The 23,183-nt window shown below is 46.4% G+C and overlaps 1 protein-coding gene across 3 annotated transcripts in view; it reads right to left on the bottom strand.

Moving 5' to 3' along the window:
* SDK1 (sidekick cell adhesion molecule 1) overlaps positions 1-23,183 on the bottom strand; it is an 840,913-nt gene that overhangs the window by 381,168 nt on the left and 436,562 nt on the right. For all 3 annotated transcript variants that reach the window (XR_014072185.1, XM_081552683.1, XM_081552682.1), the window contains exon 5: positions 19,174-19,307. Coding sequence is in view for 2 of the 3 variants with exons in the window: in XM_081552683.1 (XP_081408809.1) it covers positions 19,174-19,307 (134 nt within the window). In the remaining variant the exon portion in view is untranslated. The remainder of the gene's footprint in view (positions 1-19,173; positions 19,308-23,183) is intronic.

The raw sequence follows: 23,183 nt of genomic DNA, 5'->3' as shown, positions 1-23,183 counted from the left end.
TTCTCTCGAGAGCAGTCCTTCTCAAGTCTCAGTATCACAACCTGGAGAGCTGGCTGAGTCACTGATTCCTGGCCCGTGGCCCCAGAGGTGCCGGTCACTAGGTCGGGGTAAGGCTCTGGGAATCTGCGTGTCCAGCACGTATCCAGCTGATGCTGACGCTGCTGCTCCCGGAAGCACGCTCTGAGCAGCTTTGCTCTAGGACCTCTGAACAGCACCACTCGAGAACTCGGCTGTTCAACCCGCAGTATCACCTGGGAACGTGTTAGAAATCTTGGTTTTCTTAAACTTTACTGTTTAGAATAGGAATCGCCTAAATATCCTGTTAAGATGTAGAATTCGATAAAGTAGCCGTTAGATGGCGCTCAGAAGTTTGCATTTCTAACAAGCTCCCAAGACAATATGATAATTATGGTCCGAGGACCATACTTTGCGTTTGGTCTGATAATTTTTAGGGATGGCTACATAGTAACATCACCTGGGTGCTTAAAAAAAGTCCTGAATCAGCTCAGTAACTTTCTTGGGTGCCCAGGGTTAAGGAAAGTGTCATATACTTAATGATACTTTTATTCTATTCTGTCGCTTTCCCTATGATATTGTTAAATACATTGGGCCAGCACTTCTGAGTTTCCTGTGACTTGTCCTTTGTCAGTGGACATCCCATTTTCACTATCCGGCCCCTTCAGGAGGGCAGTCAGGGGTCCTCAGCTCCACACCCTCTTCCCCACCTCCCTGTTTCAACTTTCATTTCCAAACTAAGCACAGACCTCTCACTACCACTTTGACTGAACATGGGCTTCATATATTTATGCCCATATTAACCATAAGAGAATTTTGAGAAACTATATCCCCTATATCCCTTTCACATCTTTTAAGCTTACATTTTAAATGGTTACATTGAATCCAGGAGATGGTGAAGGACAGGGAAACCTGGCTTGCTGCAGTCCGTGGGGCCGCAAAGAGTCGGACATGACTAAGTGACTGAACAACACTTAATTTCTAGTGTATTTTAAATAAACCTTCAGATCACTCTTTCATATGCACCTGAAAGGGACCTAGATTCCTTTGTGGAATGATGCCAGCCTTCATTCATTTAAAAATCTCCTTTTAATATCTAGAAATTTTGTCATTCTTTTTTCTCCTTCAATCCATGACAGAATTCTATTCATTGTAGTATGTTTTAAGTTTGAAAGTCTTTTATCATTGCATTACACTTCTCTACATAAGAAAGGAGAGATATTTCATTTTTTTCAAATTCCACTAATTCTAAAACTCTATCCGTCTAGTCAAGGCTATGGTTTTTCCAGTGGTCACGTATGGATGTGAGAGTTGGACTATAAAGAAAGCTGAGCGCCGAAGAATTGATGCTTTTGAACTGTGGTGTTGGAGAAGACTTTTGAGAGTCCCTTGGACTGTAAGAAGATCCAACCAGTCCATCCTAAAGGAGATCAGTCCTGGGTGTTCATTGGAAGGACTGTTGTTGAAGCTGAAACTCCAATACTTTGGCCACCTCATGTGAAGAGCTGACTCATTGGAAAAGACCCTTATGCTGGGAAAGATTGAGGGGAGGAGGAGAAGGGGACGACAGAGGATGAGATGGCTGGATGGGATGGCCGACTCGATGGACATGGGTTTGGGTGGACTCAGGGAGTTGGTGATGGACAGGGAGGCCTGGCGTGCTGCGGTTCATGGGGTCACAAAGAGTTGGACACGACTGAGCGACTGAACTGAACTGAACTGATATGTTAAAAAAATTTCTAGGTTGGTTATCCATTATAATTATTATTAATATTTAATAAATCAAACCAACATACATCATTACAAATTTTGAAAAATACTGAATATAAAAATATAAAAATTCTACTGGAAATGCATCTCTTAATGAGATGAATGAGACTGTTCTCTTTTTAATTAGTTCATGTATTCACGGATGAATATTACTTCCAGCTAAAATGAGAAAGCATTCAGCATCAATTTTATCCTTATTTTTTGTTTTTATAAATGTATGCACCAAGAAAACTTATTTTCATAAATAAGTAGATGAGAATGGAAGTTCCGTTGTTACAATGTCAGTCACTTCTTTGACATTATTCCGATGGCTATGCCCAAAGTCACACAGTAATTTATCATCAAACATTATTTTTCTTGATCTATTGGCTGACAATTTGACTAGGTCCTCCTTCCATTTTGTTGACAGCTAAGAACTGTATGCCACCCAACTTGCAAGAGAATCTCTTACCCAGTTATTAAAGGCATCTGCTTTCTCAGCACTGATCCCAGTGTTTGAAGTTATCCTTCGTCTGACAAGTGGAGGGCTTCACAGTCCAGAGCAATGCACCGAGGAAAGACTAGCCTTTGGTGGGACGAAACCTCTTCCCTTGTGTGGTGGGAGAAAAGCAGCTGAGAAACGGAGGGGACGTCCTGCTCCTTTGCTGCAGACAATTCCTCAGGCAGATCAGTCCAGGAAGCAGTCCATGCGTGAATGCGGGGGTAGAAACAGGTTCCCGGAAACCCATCCATCTCTGGGGTCCCTGGAGTCACTGAGCCCCGATCTGAGGATCCTGGATGGAGGTGAACTCCGTGAGTTAGTGGAGAGCAAAGGGCACCAAGCAGCCACACAGCAGGAATGACTCCACTGAGCACTGTGAGATCCTTCCAGCTTCTCTGCCTGACTTCCGTTCACCTCTTTCTGATAGAGACTGGGCACCGCAGAAGATGTCCCGCTATGAGGACAGTAACCGGCGCCTGGCTGGCGTCCTTGTCGGGGTGGCCGTCCGGGACCGCCGGGAGAGGCCGGGTGAGTAAGTGCCCACAAGACTCAGGCAGCAGGGCTGCTCCCCGCTGTCTTGAGGGCATGTGGGTCCAGGGCCACCAGCTCTTCAGTGCCCACGTGGGAACTTCTGGGTTTTTCAAGACTGTTCACATTTCCTGAACAGGCCTCTCTGGGCCTCTGCTTGGACAGAGCCTTGTTCTCGTTCCGGAAGTTGGTATGTTCCAGCCGTGAACAGAGTGGGGTCTGTTGACCCCAGGCACTGCTGTGCCTTATCAAGGCGGCCTCCTCCCCAACTCTTGAGCTGGCGAACTCCTACTCAACCCTTGGTCTCAGCCAGCATCAGTCCCTCAGGGACCACCTTACCAGGGTCCCCCAGAAGGGGCTGGATGTCCACCTTGGGGTTTCCATAGCGACCTGTGCTTCTCTCTATTATGGCTCACATGCTTCTTTTAATCACCTATTTAATTAGATGGCCTTCTCACCCTTGGCTCCCCTGACTATCCAATGCCCAGCACAAGACTTGGCGTATGAGATATTCTGTAAGAAACGGTAATGAGGTCATCAGTCATTTGACAAGTACCCCACACTGACCATGAGCTGACCACTTCTTCAGGGCACCATTAACACAGATTATTATAGACCCTGGAGGTGCGCAGTGCAGCTGCCCCAGAGGAGTGACTGACCAACCATCTTTGCCAACAGAAGCCCGCCCACAGCAAGCCGCTCCACGGCTGCAGACCTTCGGCGGGTGAACCTCAGGTGGGCATCCGCTCACACGAACAAGGGGGCTGGGGTGTCCCTGGTCACGACCAGCCCTCGCCACGCCTACACAGTTCCAGGAGCGCATGGAGAGCGAAGGTGGCGCGCACAGGCAGTTTCAACGGGAGCCCTTTGCATACAGAATGTTATGTGTTCCCACAGGACTGGTCTGTCTAATGTGGTACTCCCAGGACACCTGCAGTTACTAAAGTTAAAATAAATTAATGCAATTAAAAATCCACTTTCTCAGTGGCTCTAGTCACATCTCGAGTACTGCACAGCGCCATGCAGGTCCTGGCCACCACCCTGCACGGCTCCAGTAGAGAGGACCCCTGTCCTCACAGAAACTGCCACGGCCCATGGGTCACAGCTCAGGTGCCCCCAGAGCAGTGGCGGGAGATTCAGATACATTTCTCTCCAAAGAGGGGGTCTGTCAACACAAACACCCAAGTTCCTCAAGAACGAAGAGACTTCTCTCGCACTCTGAAACAGCTGCCCGTCTCGCAGCTTTAAACCTGTGTTATTTCAACATTCCATATGAGTGTTTCCCCCAAACAAAGAACACTGTGCTCCCCGGGAAGACCTGAGCCTCTGCCTCAGGAGGAGGTGCTCAGCTAGAGAGACCGCTCCACCGGGGGAGGTGGCAGCTTGTCAAACAGTTTCTGAGGTCAGAAGAGTTTCTCTCAATGCTTAAATGCCGGTTCATGGGTTTTTAAGGTGTTGTGTGGACTAAAGGAGACCCGAGCAAGGAGCAAACACATCCCACAGATGGGAAGTCTGGACTTCTGATCTAAGACCTCAGGAAAGAAGCTACAAGAGGGAGAAGAAATTGGGGGGCGGTTATGGACGGAATGGTCGTCCCCTAGAATCCAAATGTGCTGTATTGTGCTCGGTTGTGTCCAGCTCTGCGACCCCATGGACTGTAGCCCACCAGGCTCCTCTGTCCATGGGATTCTCCAGGCAAGAATCCTGGAGTGGGTGGCCATTTCCTTCTCCAGGGAATCTTCCCAACCCAGGAACTGAACCCACATCTCCTGTGTCTCCTGCGATGCAGGTGGATTCTTTATGTGCTGAGCCACTGGGGAAGCCCAAAAATCCATATGTGGAAGCTCTAACCCTCCTTGTGACTAGCTTCGGAGATCAAGCCTCTGCAGAGGGAATTAAGGCAAAATGAGGTAATGAGGTCAGCCCCGATTTGATAGGACTGGTGTCCTTATCAGAAAGGAAAAGATGCCAGCCATCTCGCTTCCCTCCCTTCCCGGATGGGTGTACAGAGGACACGGCTGTCTGCAAGCAGGGAGAAAGGTTTCACCAGAAAGCACCCCAGTGCCTGGCTCTGGGACGTGCTGTTTAAACCGCCCTGCCCTGCATCTTGCTGTGGCAGCCTGGGCTAGGACGAGAGTTCTAACTTGTGTATCTAAGTCATTTTGTGCACACATGTATAAGTTATGCATATAACACATAAGTTATAAGGAAATCAGTTTCTATAGATCACATATTGAATGATTTAGAGATGAATAACGTATGTTAATGGTCCATTTGTAAAGCAATCCATCTCTTAAGTTACAGTCTGACACGCTGGTGCTGTATCACGTCACAGGGCTCGGTCAGCTCTGCCCGCAGAAGGGCCCCGCTCCTGAGAAAAGTGATACTGACGGCTTGGAGGCTGTAATTCCACTGATCTGTTCCATTTATTTCTAATGTAACCTGACTCTTGAAATTTTTTTCATATTTTCTCTATATAAGCCTACACTAATAGTCATACAAATAAGAACCATTGTGAACTCTTCTCATAAAAAAGGTTGCTTCTGTGCACATCTTGCACATATTAACTTCATCTTTACCAACCCTAGGGCTTCCCTGATAATAAGAATCCACCTGCAATGCAGGAGACCCCGGTTCGATTCCTGGGTAAGGAAGATCTGCTGGAGAAGGGATAGGATACCCACTACAGTATTCTTGGGCTTTCCCTGTGGCTCAGCTGGTAACAAGTCTGTCTACAATGTGAGTAGACTGGGTTTGATCCCTGGGTTGGGAAGATCCCCTGGAGAAGGGAAAGGCGACCCACTCCAGTATTCTGGCCTGGAGAATTCCATGGGTTGTATAGTCCATTGGGTCACAAAGAATCAGACATGACTAGTGACTTTCACTTTCACTTTACCAACCCTACCTTTTAAAGCAGGAGGATTAGAAAAGAAAGAGGCAGACACTCAGGGCACGTGGGGGTCGTCCACCTCCGACTTAGGACGCCCACGTCAAAGTGCTGGTTTGTCTCTTCCTCCCAGCAGTGCAGTCTCCGACAGCAGAAACCAGCCTGCCTGGGGTATCAGTATGTTGTCAGGGCCCAGCACAGCGCTGCCGCTTACCAAGCACTAAATGAACTCAAGTATGCCGAGTGAACAAAACAGTGGACTGATGGATGGATGGATGGGCATTCTGGAAGAATTTGGGATTTAACTACATGATCAGGGATAGCTGAGAGCTGGGAACACAGAAAGCCAGTGAGATGATTTTGTAGGGAATTTAATAAAAGAACAGACTTTGAGGCAGGAAGTAGAAGGACACAGGCTAATTTAATTTCCAAGTGACGATGTCCAACAGCACCATGGATTCTGTTCTCAGGGCCTAACTTCCTGATTGCTTTTTCTCCTGTCACCAGTAGCTACATAATCTCTTGGACAAGGGAGAGAGAGAAAGAGGGAAGCCGGAGACCAGAGGGCCAAAAGGAGTCATTAAACAGAACACAACCAATAATTGAGGAAGTGCGTGGGGGCAAGACTTCCATGTCAGGGCACCTTACTAAGTCAAGCAAAGAAGTTCAACAGTTAGAAGATAATAAGGATTTTAGAGTCATCCTGGACTTAAAATTATTCATCCAACTTTCCACTTTGCAAGGACTGAATGCTGAGAAGTGTCGGGAGAGAACATTTGACTGAAGGTGATAGTTAAAGTCACAGAATCAGTGAGTCCTCCAAGGAGAAATGAACAGCAGAAAAACTAACAAAACATTGCACCCAAGGATGAGACAATGGCGAGTCCTCTCGTGTGGGGGTGGAGAGAACCAAAGGAGCTGGAAACACCTAAAGACGAGGAGCTGGAGGAGAACAAGGGGACCGTCGGTGAGAAGGCGCCTGAGAAGCCACCGGTGGCAGAGGTCAAGGGCAGGAGGGTGTAGGGGCTTCCCTGGTGGGCGGTCCCCTGGCTAAGAATCAGCCTTGCAGTGCAGGGCATGTGGGTACCATCCCTGGTCAGGGAACTAGGATCCCACAAGCCGTTGGGCAGCTAAGCCCACACACCACAACTGTAGAGCCCGTGAGCTGCAGCAGACAATCCCACACAACACAACAGAGAATCTGCATGCCCCAACTAAGACCAGACACAGCCAAATAAATAAATATTAAGAAGAAAAGGACAAGAGAGTACAAATAATGGTCCATTGTGCAGGATGAAGAAGGAAGCCAGGGAAGAAAGCAATGCATTTGGCTTCACTCATTCACAAGTCTTTACAAAGTCCCTATGACTTGTCACGCATTCTTCGAGCCGCGTGGAGAAACAGACAACCCTCCTGGCCTGGTGGGAAGCCCGTTCTGGTGGGAAGAAGACAGTGCACCTGGAGGGAGGAGGTGCAGGGGATGCGGATGTGAAGCCAGGGAGCGGACACCAGGATGGCAGTTGCAACAGTCCCCAGCCCCACGGAGCTCAGTCCAACCCCAGATGTCCTCTCGTAACCACCTCACTGGTGCTGCGTCCCTGCATCAATGGGAGACGAGAGGACAGAGTTCTGCTAACAACGCTTCTCTGGCCCTGGAAGAGAAACGTTCCATTTGGCATTTAACATGCTGTATTCTCAACATTTGCTCATGGATCTGCCTCTCCTCAAGAAAAAGCAAGCTCAGGAAGGGCAAGAATCATGCGTCCTATTTTTTTTGGCCACATATGGCAGCATGTAGGGTCTCAGTTTCCTGATCAGATCGAACTCATGGCCCTTGCATGGGGATTGTGGGGTCTTAACCTCTCTGGACTGCTGGGGGAGTCCTAAGAACCATGTGTCTCATCCATTCATTTAGTTTTCTCAGTGTCAAGTATAATGCCTGGTAGATATTAGGTGCTCAGCATTTTCTGAACAGAATACCAGGAAGGAAGTCTGACGTTCTTAAATGGGGGTTATATATTTTGAAAGAAAAATGAGAAGCCAAGGAGAAGACCCTGCAGCACTTCCGACAGTTCTTCCTCAGGTATTCGGAGCTGAGCACAGGGTGCCTCCGGAACAGCAGAGGATGCCAGCTGCTCCCACAGTGATGGTCCAGCTACTTCTTTGTGCATCCTGAGTGTTCTTACGGGCCAGGGATTCAAGATGTCTAACGACCATCAGGCTAGCAGGGTAGGGGCACCAACCAGTTAGCACTGAAGCCAGCGGGGGCACACTGGTGTCCCACCCAGTCCTTCAGGTACAGACTTCAGAGGTAGATTCAGCCCAGCTGATCTCAACGCCAGGACAGAGTTCAGGAGAGCAGAACTCCTGCCTTCAGCTTTATAAGAGCATGGTGACCATCATAATGCTTTTAATGTTGTGGAGAAAACGAACAAGGGAATGAAAGGCTCTAACTATTGCCTATTCATTTTATATTTCTCTATGATGGTAACATTTTTTGCATAAGTTTTTCTGAGGCTGTTTTCCTCTATTGAGTTTGGTCTTCCTGAGTAAACCACTGAAACTTTCTTAAATGAGCTATTAGCCAAAGGTCAGCCTGTTTGTGTGGTTTTCATACGTAGGACGCTCTAACTAATCAGGGTGCACCCCAAAGTCTGAAGGAATGGAAAGGGAGTGGGCTGAATTCTGGAGCACGTTAGTGCTGGAAACCCTCCCAAATGAGAGCAAGCCTTGGTGTGATTCAGCCCTGTCCGAATCGATACAGCCACTGAGTGACACCTTGATGGGGAGATGCGTTAGCGTGTGGACAGTCTTTCAAGGGAAGCAAAGGGAGCTGCAGGGAGAGGGTCATCTAATGCCAGCTGGGATCCAGCTCAGCGAACTCCATTATCAGTAGAACAGGCAAACAGACAAACAATCCGCCCGTGGGGTCAGCCGACTGGCTCGCCACCACCGACTTATCTCTTCTGGAGCTCCAGTTCCTACTCACAGGTCCAGGTTTGGGACCAAAGTGAAAAGACAGTCACCCTTTCACCAGAGTTTCTGCTCTTCTGGGTTGCTGTTTGCGTCTTGCCCCCTGGGAAAACCACACAGTACACCACCCTTCAGGCTCCCCAGACGGTCATTCTCATCTGCAACTAAGGTGAACTGGAAAATCCCTAGCTCACATATCTGTGATCCTATAAAACTACAGAAAAGAGCAGTCCTCAGAATCCACCTTAAGAAGCTACGCTTGCCTGATGTTCCTGGGCCAACAGCAAGTTACCTGACCATCAGAAGTCACGCTTCTTAAACTCATGGATGCCTTGCTTTGCCAGATATCAAGCTACGCAAGGCTCTGAGAGTGGGGACTGACTTTGTACCAAGCAGGATATTCCTGAAGATCATGAAAGGTGAGAGGGCACAGGCAGGATAATTGCCTGAAATAACAAAGAATCACATGCAGAGACCACTGCTAAGGACTCACTAGTTAGAACACAGAAAGGGTCTACTTCTTAAGTTCAGTTTCTGGCTCCTATTATTTATGACATAAATTCCATCTGTTTTACATCTCAGATACAAAGTGTTCTTGGAAAAGCGGGGGAATCCGGCACTTTGGATCTGGTAATGGTCTTCATAGCAGCTAAGCGGCCTTTCTCTTTAACAATATTTTACCTGATTTTCTTAAGACTTGATTTAATATTCTCAGCCACCTTGTAAAGATCTACAATTTTAATTACCTGCTGTAACTGCCTTCTGTAAGAGCCAAAAGAACGTCATTTATTGTGATCTGTAATAAAACATCATGACTAAGCAGTAAAGGTAGATCTGAGCTGTTGTCAGAAGATGACCAAGCGTCAGGCTGCCTACTCAGGGCAGCAACAGATTGAGGACTTTCAATACGATTTTACAAATTGAAAACAATTCTGCCATCTAAATGATCTACAAGCTGGAGTTGGAAAACCTCAGAAAGGCCTAAGGAAGAGAAGCTAAACGGATGTTTCTGAATTATCAGATCCAGATACTGAACTCATTCATGAAAAGAAACGGTACTGGGAAGTGTGCAGCATTTTTATTCAACAACTGAGAAAACCACATTTACAACTAACAACGAGTTCTGCAGTCTTGTCTCAGATGATAGCTATGAATTTGCTTGGGGTTTCCCAAGACAAGATGGACAATGAATAGATGTTAGAGTTTGTACAATGATTGTCCAGAAAATTCAATTTTACATCCCCTTTGTCTTTGCCGTCTGAAAACTCCTTATCTTCGGTATCAATTAAGGTGTCAGGGAAAGCAGTCAAAGTGCTTCAATGAATGTAACTCCCAAAGGGGTCAGAACTAGGAAGATACTGCATAAGGATACGGTAAGTTAAAATGTTATAATATTGAGTTATAATGTTGAGTTGATCTCCAAATGTTATTAAGTTTTGAAATGTTATGTTTGCATATTAGGAGCCCACAGTGAAATGTTCAATTCTCAGTTACCTAAATTTAGGCTGTGGCTGTTGGCCAGGGCTAAGACACTGGATCCCACAGTCAGGGGTAAATGCCGTCAGGGGCACTTCTGTTTACAGTTCTCCAACTGCCTCAAGAGTCGTGTGTTTAAATATCCGGCTATAGGGACTTCCCTGGTGGTAGAGCGGATAAAAATCCACCTGCAAACGCGGGGACACAGGTTTGATTCCTGGTCTGGGAGGATCCCACATGCTGTGGAGCAGCTAAGCCCGTGTGCCATGGCTACTGAGCCGGTGCTCTGGAGCCCGGGAGCCGCAGCTACTGAAGCCCGCGCCCACAAGAGAGACCGCCTCCGTGAGAAGCCCGTGCCCCACAGCCAAGAGTCGCTGCCAGTTGCTGTAACTGGAGGAAGCCTGAGGGCAACGATGAAGACGCAGTGCAGCCAAAAACTAACAGATATCTGAGCACAATCGCCTGAATCGGCAGATATCTGAGCACAATCGCCTGAATCGGCAGATATCTGAGCACAATCGCCTGAATCGGCAGATATCTGAGCACAATCGCCTGAACAGCAGACATCTGAGCACAATCGCCTGAATCGGCATGGTTAGTCAGGGGGCAGGAGGGGGGGCGTGTTGGAGAAATTCTCAAAGTTGAGTTTTGTGGAAGAGTCTGTAAAAAATCTGATTAGGCAAATCACAGCCTAATTTATTTGTGCCCTTGAATAATCATGTTATAATTGGGAGAAGTAAATGAATCCTATGGCTCATTTACCGCATCCAGCTGGTCAGAATCTGCTTGGTGAATGGACTTCCCCCCTGTGCTCCCCTCACTCCCGGGGGGCGGCTCATTCCCTCACTCTGCAAAATGCACCCCAGCGGGTCAACAGTAACGCTTGGGAAGTGGGGGAGCAAAACCGTGCCTGTGGGAAACACACCAAGACCAGCCACATCCTACCTGACAGCCCACGTGGTGTCTGACGTGTTACTGCAGAAACACTGCCACTTAGCTGTTGGACGTTGTGATTTATCGCCCTGATGCTCGTTGGTCAGCGCTGGTTCCAGTCTCATCTCCACGACGCCCGCAAGCACAGCTGTGTCCAGGTGAGTGGGGTCTAACTCCAGGCCACCCCCGCCGACCTCAGCTGGTTGCAAAACGGGGCCAGGCTCCACACCGCGTCTGCACGGACAGCACACGGGCTTTACCAGGACTGAATGGGTAGTGGAAGTGGTTCTGGCATCAAAACAGAAGCTCTCGCTTTTTAAAACACAGCCACCTCCTCTGAGGCCAGGTGTGGAAGAGCTCATGACAGAGAACCTCCAGGCCCCAGGGGCTGCTGCCTCAGGGAGCAGCCATTTCGCCCGCGCGTGTAGCCTTTTCCCTGGGCTCCTCACATCAGTACACAGGCTGACACCAAGGGCCCGGCCCAGCCTCCCTCCTAGAGGAGAAACTAGGGTGTTTGGGAGCCAGATAGACCTTGACTTGAATTCTCAACTCTCATTTAACTTCTTGTGCTTTCTGTCAATAGCCTAACTTCTTAGGGCCTTAGCGCCCTCAGCTTTGAAATGGGTGGATCATTAACTCTCAGGGCGGATGTGGAATTTCAGGAGGAAAACGTATGTGAAACATCTATCTTTATCTCAAGGAGCATGAGTACCCTTCCACCTGTGCCCTTGAGGAGTCACTCAACAGCTTATTTATAAATTAAAAATTATCAAATATGATATAGCTTAGAAAAGTTATTGCTATTAAAAGAAATCTTTTAAAATTTTAAAGAATTTTTTAAAAACTATGTTTTCATTTCCATAGCATAAGTTAACATCTAAAGTTTTTAAACACAGATTTGAAGGAGTGTACAGTATATAATTTCCTGTGTATTTTAATATTTTAATGTTCTAGTATATTTCAATAATATAAACAATTGCAGTACTCTGTTATATGTATCCAAAGGAACCTAAATATTTGATAGAGTAGTTCTAAGGATTTGATACACATCAGCACCCATTTAAACAATACATGAACAAGCTCTAATTTTTAATAGTCAGAAATTTTCCATTTCTATTTTTCTTTTTGAATTTGTGTTCCATTATATTCCTCCAACAGAATTTTATCCTAATTTATTATATTTATATTTTATTGATCACCCTATCACTGCCTCTGAAAAACTATGTATATAAATTAAAAATTTCCCAGCAAACAAAGGCCTCTGGAGTTTAAAAAAAATCTCATGCTCTAAATTGAGCTACTGTTACAATTACTACTTGCACCCCCCCCAAAAAAAATACATGTATAACAAATTTTGATGAATATTATACATAAGAGAAAAAAAATCACAGGACATGCATGAGATGGATAGCAAGGTTTACCCTGATTCTAATCCTCCTTTTCTTTTTTGTAGAAATAACTGCTGGGAAATTTTGCTCATATAAAAAAGTAGATGAAAATGGAGGGAATTTTGTTATAGAAATATCTCTCAGTTGTTTAAATTCCTCTGAGTATACCAGAAGTCACAGAGTAATTTATTAGATATGTATACTACTTTTTGTTCCAATAACAAATAAACTCTGCAGTCTCAGTGCTTAGCACACAAAGTTTTGTTTTCCACTGGTTGTTGTTTAGTTGCTAAGTCATGTCTGGCTCTTTTGTGACCCCATGGACTGTAGCCCGCCAGGCTCCTCTGTCCATGGGATTCTCCAGGCAAGAATACTGAAGTGGGTTGCCATGCCCTCCTTCAGGGGATCTTCCCGACCCAGGACCGAACCCGAGTCTCCTGCTTTGGCAGGTGGATTCTTTACCACTGAGCCACCAGGGAAGCCCTTTCCCACTCGCGTTGAGTCTCACACAGCCGGGGTGACTGCCCAGGGCTGTTCTTTCCATGTACTAGTTCAGCCTGCCCTGCGGGCGGCTCCAGCGTCTCCACGTGGCCCCGGCATGGGGGTCCCCACAGGGGAGGGCGAGCGTGAAGGTGACCTGCTAGCTCTCACACACGCGGCCTGAACCGACCGTCCCTTCCACTCACTTTTCACTGAGGAGAGCGAGGCAGTCCCCAAACTGTAGAAGGTCTGGAAATGCCTTCCCATACTGAGAGCAAGCAGACCTTCTGTCACTTGGCGATCGATCACCGAAGATTACTTGTAATAAAGTGTCAGCTGACAATGCCTTTGGGTTCTGCCTCATTTTGTAGACAGCCGGGAATTGAAAACACTTGATTTATAAAAGGACTTACTTCCCAGCTATCAGAGTACTTCGCTGTCTCAGTTCTGACACTGACATTTAGAATCGCCCCTTTGTTTGGCACCTGGAGTTTGCACCCTCAGACGATGCCTGTACTGGAGATTCAAGAAGAGCGGGGCACACGCCCGTAGGAGGGGGACAGTGGTGAGAAGAGCCCTCGACGCCTGGGGCATCCTCAGGACGATCTGCTTTTTAACTTTTCATTATTATCATCGGCCATGCTGTGTCTTGCAGGATCTTAGTTCTCCAACCAAGGTTCAAATATGGACCCAGGCAGCGTGAACACCAAGTCGTAACCACCGGACTGCCAGGGAATCAATCCCCAGGATGATCTGATATTTACAAAGAGGATGAGAAAGCAGTTGGAAACAGTTGCCCTGAGAATTACACAAGACTGCTCACCCTCTTGGAAGTCTCTGTGCACCCTGAAGGGCATCATAGCCCATGTGAGGAGCACTGCTTTGGGAGAGTGCAGATGTTGGGCATCCCAAATGTGCTTGAAAGCTGAGGGCAAATTACAACTCATGCTTGAACCCTACACCCCAGGATTTACCAAGAATGAATTCAGACTGAAATAAGTCACAGAGAGAGAAAAGGAAGACAGCTTGGGATGAGAAGAGATGGGAATTTGATGGAGAGAAAACGAGTAGATGACAGAAAAACAACCCAGCTTTGTCTTGCGCACGTGGGGAGAGAATCAGGGCCTTGTTATTTTTAATCACTTTGACCTTTATTTCTCAAGTCTGGCTGAGAATCCCCAGCTGTACGCTTATTCCAAACCTCATCCACCAGCATGTACACATACACTAGAACTGGCATTTTCACTTGTGTGTTTGAAATGGAATCATAAGAAGAAAACTAATCTTTATGCTATTATGCAGATGGGGGTCTCCCAGTGGGATGGCCCACCACACACTGCATACAAGCTGCCCCAAAGCAGATCTAAAAACTCTCATTTTCAAGGCGGACAGGATGCCTTCATATATCCATTTGCTTTCAGAACTTTCCAGTGGGCTGTGGCTTCACCTTTGCCTGGTAGGTGGATTTATGTATTTCTGTATTTTTAACTAAACTAACTCTGACAGGGTAGACAACTGGATACAAAATACACCTGGGGGGACGTCACAGATCTGAGTTACCAGTGTAGTGCAATGGAGCCACGGAAACACAAACGGCAACGCTGACCCCCATGCTCTTCATCAGCCACCTGCCGGGACAAACTGCCCCTGTAATCAGGTGTTGAAGGGCGGGTCCAGAGAGCTGAGCAGTACCAGGAGGACCAAGCAAAATACGGGTCTCCGTTCACCAGGTGTGTGTTGTGTCCTGAGGCCCGAACTAAAGATGGCATGAGGCCGTCATGATTCACAGGATACTCACGATCCCGTTCTCTTCACCTTTCTGTATCTCACCTTTTGGTGTGTTACACGCTCACACTTGAGCACAGCTCAGTGTGCACACATCAGGCTACAGTCCACGGGGTCACAGAGTCAGACACAACTGAAGTGACTCAGCACGCACAAGCTCAACGATGAAATTCTACTGTGAAGTACACTGCCTGCTTTTATGTTTCTGAACATTCTGGCGGTGAGGTACCATGTAACCTATAAAGTCATAGTTGGATCTGAAATTGGCCGTTTATAATAAGACACTACCTCCAGATCGCTTTCTAAAAACATTTCAAATCGTTCCTATCACTTTGCGCATCCAGCCCATGTTAAAGAACAAGTGAAAGGCGTACGCTCCAAGGCCCGCTCTCTCCCTGTGATGTTAGCGGCGTGAAGGAAGTAAGACAGAATTTTATCCGGGCACACGAGAGCCATGCTGCACAGGGCAGTCCTCTTGGACGAATGTTCACAGACATTATTCTCAGGAATTCACTTTCAACTACAAACCGTATATGAAGTCTGCAGTTAAATTAGCATTATAGAGGACAAAAGAATGTTAAGTGGTCTTCAGAATTAAAAGCAAGGGTTTGCCAGCCTCCAGGAGGATGAGTTGAAATGATATCCTATCTGCAAATGTTGTTTGAAGAGGAGACATTAAAATGAGAGAGGTGAAAGAAACAGGAAGGAGAGAGGCGGTCATTTCTTTTCTAATCTAAGCTTCGTCCCCAGCAGAGAGTCGCATTATGCTGGATATTCTGAAGACTAGATCAGAGCTGATGATGTGTCTAAGGCATGTATGATGGCGTTTAAACAATAATTGGTTAATCACTGCACAGAACTCATCTCATCTCCTAAACTCTATCTTTCCTTTTTTAAAAAAGAAACTCTCATTCACAGATTAATTCAGTTTGGAAGATCTGATCCACGCGAGTTAACTCAATGTAAAATCTTCAAAGGGAAAACCGAGCGCGTGTTGACAGGTGTATGAAGCTTGCCTGGGTTTGACCTCAGAGTGGAAATGTGTCCTCTCAGGCGAGCACAGCCCATTCTTTTCCTGGCGTGCACCTGAGCTGCAGGAGTCGGCCATGAAAAATTCATGCAGGGTGCTTCAGCGGTCCACCTACGTCCTTAACATCTGCTGGCTTCACGCCACATGAAAATTTCAAAGTGAATCCACCCCGAGATGGCAGCAGGCTTTCCCCAGGAGCAGGAATGGACAGCCCAGAGACGTCCTCCCCTTCCCTGGCAGGCAGGAAACACTTGGCAGGACGCGGTGACTTACTCTCTTAACCACGTGAAAGGGGAGGGCGGGGAGCAGCGGGGGTACCACTATGGGGCTGCACTGCCCTTCGGATTGTTGTGCTGCCTCAAAATTTTATTTTTTATCTCAATCTCTTTGCTTCCCATAAGCTTCCAGTGTAGCCAAAATATTCAGCCACTGAGAAGGTGGTGAGGTTACTCTGCAGGGCACAGTTGTGCAGGGAAACACATCATCTCCTCCTGCCAGCTGGGTGATAGGGTATCGCTCACCTGGGCGGGTCCAGGCAAGGCCGCGCCGGGAGCTGCTCCAGCTGGATGCCAGGCTGTCCCGGCAGCAGGGACAGTTTAGTACGATGACTGCAGACAAGAGGCGAGCTGCGCGGCTCTCTCCACTTTCACGTTAATTACAGTGAAAACCACCAGGAATTTAATTGCCAGTAGCCTACCACCTTGATCAGATTCACTACAGAAAGGTTCCCTACTTTATTCTCCTGATGCCAAGGGAAAATTTATCATCGTTAAATGATAATTGGCTGTAATATCTTTAGATTCTTCAGAAATGCTGGCTGGCAAGTTTCTAAAATTTTTCATCAATCTTGTTTGGTGTTTTTAAGAAGCCTACATCAGAAAAAAAAAAGATGTCTAGGTCTGAAGAACACACTGCATCTTACTATCTGCGTGAACAGGTCTCAAGAGTGTTCCATAATAAATTTATGGAGTTTGTTTTTTCTATAATTTTAATTTTATTCATTATTTATTTATAATTCCAGTAAATCCGGTGGAGCTGATGCACCCTCCGTATTTCACACGGTGCTGGCAGGGGAGTCCCAAACGACAGTGCCCCCTCATCCCCACAGTGGTCCCCATGGTCCAGAGAGGAGAGAAATTTAAACAGTCACTTCTGGGGACCTCCCTGGCAGCCCACCGGAGGGCCAGTGGTTAGGACTTTGTGCTTCCACTGCAGGGTGTGTGGCTTCGATCTCTGGTCAGGAAACTAAAGATCCCACAAGCTGCAGAGCACGGTCCAAAATTTTAAAACAGAAATAAATAATGGTAAAAATAAATAAACAAGCAATTCTGGGGTTTTCTGCAGATTTATCAAACTTCTGATCTTTAGAAGTTTTCCAAATAGAATTCCAGTGAGAAAATGTATAATTGGGTGCCGTTTAACTTTTAGGGAAATCTAATACGTCAACAGGCCAGTTCACTCAAGAATTAAAACAAGGTTGTCTCCTCAGTCTCCTTAGTTGTCATGTTCTATCTGGTCCCCATAAAGAGCAAAGAACACAAAAGCGGACAGAATGGAGATCTTTTCCTAAGATTTAAAATAAGTTTGTCCATACCATCACTTCCTTACATCTCACCTTCTACACATTTTACCTGGTGCCAACAAAAAGATAAAAATACACACGGGAACTAAATGCAAGGCAGTTAATTATAATATTTATGAGCTGCTTCCAAAATGCTTCTTGGTTAGACACTGAAATTATTAAAAAATTTACATATTCCAATTATCTAAGGCATGGTACTGTGATAGTACAGCGACCTGCAAATCCAGTGTATTGGTTTCATTTTCTGGCCCTGTAGGAAACTACCAGGTGTGGAGTGTTTCATAACTTTGCGATGTTAGCCTCAAGTTAACCAGAATATTTGTGCAGTCCCCCCCTCAACAGACTAAGGTCAATTTTTTTGTTTCTGACTCAGAATTCTACTAATCTGACCTATTATTAGCCTAGTATGTACATTACAATTGAGTGTTGAATCAGATTTGCTAAACAGAATAAATGGCTCTAATGATATAAGTTGGAAATAACTAAAGTTATCACAGTCTATTTAATAACACAGTTATTAAATAACAGTTAGTTATTAATAACAGTTTCCATCTTTTATTATTAGTATTGAAAAGTCTTCATAAATCACATTCTTTCACTGCTGAGATTCTTGGTTCCCGGGGTCCTTCAAACAGCAGAGAAACCTGCACGGGATATTGTAAGCCCAGCATCGGATCAGTGGACACAGCTCACCCCAGCCCCGAGAGGCCCCGCTGAGGGCCAGACCTGTGCCATCTGCGGTCTGGAGCTGAGGACTCAGTTCCCAGGAACTACGGTGCTGACGACAGGGCGGTGGCCACCTGGGAGCACTTGCTGGGCAAGTGTGGGTCAGGTGAGGGCACGCTCGTTTAATGCCCGCTGCCTCCTGACCCCGGTGCTGGCTACACTCTCCCAGAAACTGTGCCTGAAGCAACTGCATTGTTGAGGACCAGCAGAGGCAGAGGCTGTGGTCAAGCTCACCTGTGAAACGAAATGGCTCTCGCCTGAAGGGGAGAGCCATTCCTCCGAAGAGCTTTCTAAAAAGATGAAATCTACCACTATACAGACAAATTCAGTCAACTCTCCGTTATGATGCGATCATAGTATGCTGAAATTTTCCACCACCATCTCCCAGCTGTGTCTTCTCAAGAGCATAGTCCCTGCCTTTCCTACCGCAAAGCTTCTCGCTGCAAACGTTGGTGGCACTTCTGAGACTTACCTTTGATCCCTTTCGGCTCCGAGTTCTTGCTTCTCATCATTCCCCACTTCTCTGGCAATCAGCTCTTGCAAGGACAATTTTTGGAGCCTTCTTTCGAAGGCCAAATATGTAAACTAAGTTGCCTCAAACTAAAACTTCCTTAAAGAAACTGAACATTTAACTGTGACATGTGTGTATTTTCTTCATGATCCGTGCTTTCAGTTATTCCTAAGATACACTCGTAATTTTAACACAACTTAATATGTACATTTTCTCAAAGGTTTTTTAAAATTAAAGTAAAAGAACACAACCTGTGGCCTAATCTTGCCCCATATAAGTTTCATGGATACGACTGCTTATAAGCCCAAAGATGTTCTGTTGTTAAAAAACATACATTAACAGAGTGCCAAAGCAAAGAAATTTTTTTTCTTTAAGTTCCCCAAAACAAATAAGATCTTGCATTTAGAATTACTGGTCAGCTTCCCATTTCCTGCCAGTCACTTCGAGGAGAGCAGCTATAGACACTGGATCAACCCTGAATCATAACCACTAGCCAGAGAGGCGAGACTTGCTGCAAAACGCCCCGTGAGTCGGCGGCTGTTAACTGTGCCCAACGCCCAACGTTCACCGCCCCCCGCCCTCGTGGCCGTGCGGGCCGCGGCACTCACTGGCTACGCTCAGGTGCACGGGCGGGCTGGTCTTGTTCTCCCCGTTTCTCTCATTGACCGCCTGCACGTAGTAGGCCCCCGCGTCACTGGCCGCCGCCGCCAGGATCACCAGCTGGTTCTCCAGTGTGATGGCTCTGCGTCAGGGGAGAGGGAGGGACAGTGTCAAGGCCCATACACAGAACTTCTTGGCAAAGCACGTTAAGTCATCAGGCCAACTGTAAAGGAATGTCCGCAGTTGTTGTTGTTGTTGTTTTAGGTTAAAACGAGATCTGGAAGGACAGAAACGAATCCCCAGGCCGACCTGAGGAATGAGGTGGAGGCTGAGCCTCCTCAGGTCCAACGATGCACTCGCTCCTGCTGGCCAGGGGTCTGGGAGCCCCAGACGCCACCTCCCTACCAACCCCGGTTGTGGGAAGACAGCCTTTGGAACATACACACCCAGGGCCTGTCACACTCAGAGGTTCCTCTAGGAATTCATGACGAGACAGCTTAGAAGAAACTCTGGAGGAGCTGGCCTCTCTCCTTCAGGCAGTGCTCTTTGGTCGCACTGGACCCCAAACCCTGAGCCCACGGAGCTGGGAGTTACTGTGTTCTCCACTCCCAGGGAGCCTCGTTAGAGCCACTGTACCTCTACGTCCAGACTACTGGGAAGGGGAGAGTGGCCAGCGGGCACAGTGCTGACCCCTTCAGCTCAATCTGCCCATAATCACTCACCCCAGGGCTGCACAGTCTCTCCTGTGCTTCCTCCCCATGCCCTCAAGTGCAAACAAACGTTCTAGGCCATCCTCCCTGAGTCCTCATATACTCCAGTCCTACGGTGAAAAGGAACCACTGGGACACATCTGACCCACACACCTTCTCTTTAGAAATGAGAAAACCAAGGATCAGAGACATTAAGTTGTTTGTTGAAGGTAACACAGAGACATTACTTTGCCAACAAAGGTCCATATAGTCAAAGGTATGGTTTTTTCAGTAATCATGTACAGATGTGAGAGTTGGACCATAAAGAAAGCTGAGCTCTGAAGAATTCATAATTTCGAACTGGGGTAATGAAGAAAACTCTTGAGAGTTCCTTGGACTGCAAGGAGATCAAACTAGTCAATCCTAAAGGAAATCAATCCTGAATATTCATTGGAGGGCCTGATGCTGACGTTGAAGCTCCAATACTTTAGCCACCTGATGCAAAGAGCCAACTCGTTGGAAAAGACCCTGATGCTGGGAAAGGTTGAAGGCAGGAGAAGAAGGGGACAACAGAGGGCGAGATGGTTAGATGGCATCCCTGATTCAACAGACATGAGTTTGGGCAAGCTCTGGCAGATGCTGAAGGACAGGGAAGCTTGGAGTCCTGCAGTCCACGGGGTCAGAAGGAGTCGGACACGACTGAGTGCCTGAACAACAACAACCAAGGTAACACAGCAAGGTGATGACACCAGAGGGAGGACGAAGGCTTCTCATACAGACTGGTGCCCTGCCGACCACACCCCACAGACTCTCACCCTTACTTATTTAAAGGAAGAAGGAGAAAAGCAATAACGACAAAAATTTCATAAATCCTAGCAACCTTTCATTAGATGGGTGTGCTCTGCCCACGTTACAGTTCTGTATTCTTTTTACTAGTTAAGGAGGTTGGGAGGCGGTAAGACCCTGTGTTAAAAAACAAACAAAGGTAAGTGATCTTTTCCTTGTCTGGTGCAGAGGGCTTTCTTCACAGTCTGAGCAGCGAATGTCCTCCAGCCTACGCCCTCATGTTCAAAACACTAGAAAAATCCTGGGACATGGGTGGATTGTGTCACCTCCCACAGCTGTGAGACTCTCTGCCGAACACTTTTATTTGTTCACTTTTAATCCTAGATAGTCACAGCCCTTCCAGATTCAGGTAAACTGAGATCTCTATGCCAGTCACATCAAAAAACATGCAAAATAAATAACTTCCCATGAGAAATTTTAACATAATAATCATCTTTTTCTTCCTGCTACCTCCGAAAACCTTTTTCGAAATCTCTTGATTTTCAGACACTTTTTAAGATTATCTTAAGAAGTTACTGCTTATTCAGGGTTCCCATAGGATATATTAGATCTGAGGTCTCTATGACTAACTCACCCCATTTCTCATTTAAGAAAATTTCCCTATTAAGAAGTTTTCAATTTTTAGTCCCATAAAAATATTTCACAAAAGCTTTACTATAATTATTTATAACTCCTTTATAGATTCCTTTATAGAACCATGGAACTTGTTCCATTTTATTTTAGTATATGTTACACTGGCACCTAAAATTAAATACGAATTATTTATTACACATGAAGTTTCACATTTAATAGTACAATTTAAAAACTGAGTATATCATAACTTTTTTCTTTAACATCTGATTTTTGCCATAGTAATTTCAAATATGCCTATTATTCCTCAGAATTATTCTCCAAAATATATCCATTAATTCTCTGTATTATTTATGACATTGTTTCAAAGGTACTGCAAATAAAAAAGTACATAAAGAATAGAAATATTAAAGTTTACATCTGTTATAATTTATATCTATAAGCTCATTTTTTCTTCTAGCTTTAAATTTCTGTAGTAAATTCAAAACTTGTGAAGAGAAATCTATCTATTGCCAAAAAGAACACCACAAAAATTCCCAAACTTTGCAGAACATTAAATTAGTAAGGGTCAGTTCCCCAGAAGACTTTATCTCTGCCTATTCAACTCTTTCTGAACAGAGCACTTATACAAAAGGAACTGATTTTTAAATGAAAACTAAAATATCTAACAACATTCAACTAATTCACAATTCTGGTGATGGCTGTAATGCTTAAGAAGAAGAACACCTTTAAAGACAGTGGGGCAGGTACCAGGCGTCCACGCTCTGGGTCCTGTTTCCCGGGAGACCCTGAATTTGTGGTGCCCAAGCCTCCCCAAGGCAGCCACGTGATGAGGAGTCAAGTCGGCCCCGCTCGCAGACGCAGGCTTGCCACCCCAGCTTTGTTCAAGACAGTGAGGAGCTGCCAGGGGATCCGAGCTCCCACTGAGGCCAGCGGGAAGGACTCTGTGGGGGCCGGTCAGACCTCTGCTGCCCTGGGGGCTGCTGGGGGCCGCCCTTTCAACCCCGAGAGGAGGGAGCATGTGAACAAATCAGGAAGAAGGACGGAACTGTGAGAATCAGAGCAGACAAGCCCACAGCGGGAATGTAATGACCTACGCGGTCCTTTAACACGACTCTTAACACATGTTCATAAAATATTCCGTGATGGCGTGAAGTCACCAGGTGGGCTGACACCCAGCATCTCCTCACAACCCGCCCTGGGACAGCAGCTCTGTGCTGTGAGGGCCACGCCACACAGACGTGTCTGTGCCAGCCAGCATTCTCCAGTCCCTCCCTCTAGCGACGGACAGAGGAGACCAGGCTCCGGCTGGCGGGCTATGGCGCGGACCCGGGGCTGTCATTGGTCTGGGGTGGCCACACCTAAGTTAGTTCATCAGCTCAACGAGCAGGACTTCCATCCCTTGGCTGGGGGTCGGGCTTTTTCTGCCGCTACTAGGTGTGAACAAGGAAGCCTGCTGTCCCAGATAGATGTTCATGGTGACAATTTTATGGCCGTGACGGGAACAACCTTAGCACAAGGCTGACGTGTTGATGGCAGGACAGAGAAAATGGACAGCACCCGTGTCCTTGATCTTGAGGCCCTGGTGGGGCCAGTGGACCATCCTGCAGGCCTCCTATCCCTGGACCTCCTATTTCATGAGGTAATGTACTTCATTCGTGCTTAAACACAGTAAGTCAGGGTTTCTGTTACTAGAAGTGAAGTACATTCTGATATAGATTCGGCACATACAATAGCAGAAAAGAGTAAAAACGCTGGCTTAAAACTCAACATTCAAAAAACTAAGATCATGGCACCTGGTCCCATCACTTCATGGCAAATAGATGGGGAAATAATGGAAACAGTGTCAGGATTTATTTTTTTGGGCTCCAAAATCACTGCAGATGGTGAGTGTAGCCATGAAATTAAAAGAT

The sequence above is a fragment of the Giraffa tippelskirchi genome, chromosome 13 (assembly GCF_054371585.1).
Source record: "Giraffa tippelskirchi isolate mGirTip1 chromosome 13, T2T-mGirTip1v1.2.pri, whole genome shotgun sequence".
Taxonomy (NCBI): domain Eukaryota; kingdom Metazoa; phylum Chordata; class Mammalia; order Artiodactyla; family Giraffidae; genus Giraffa; species Giraffa tippelskirchi.
Note: the sequence above shows the minus strand (reverse complement) of the source record. Positions and strands in the feature narration are given on the sequence as shown.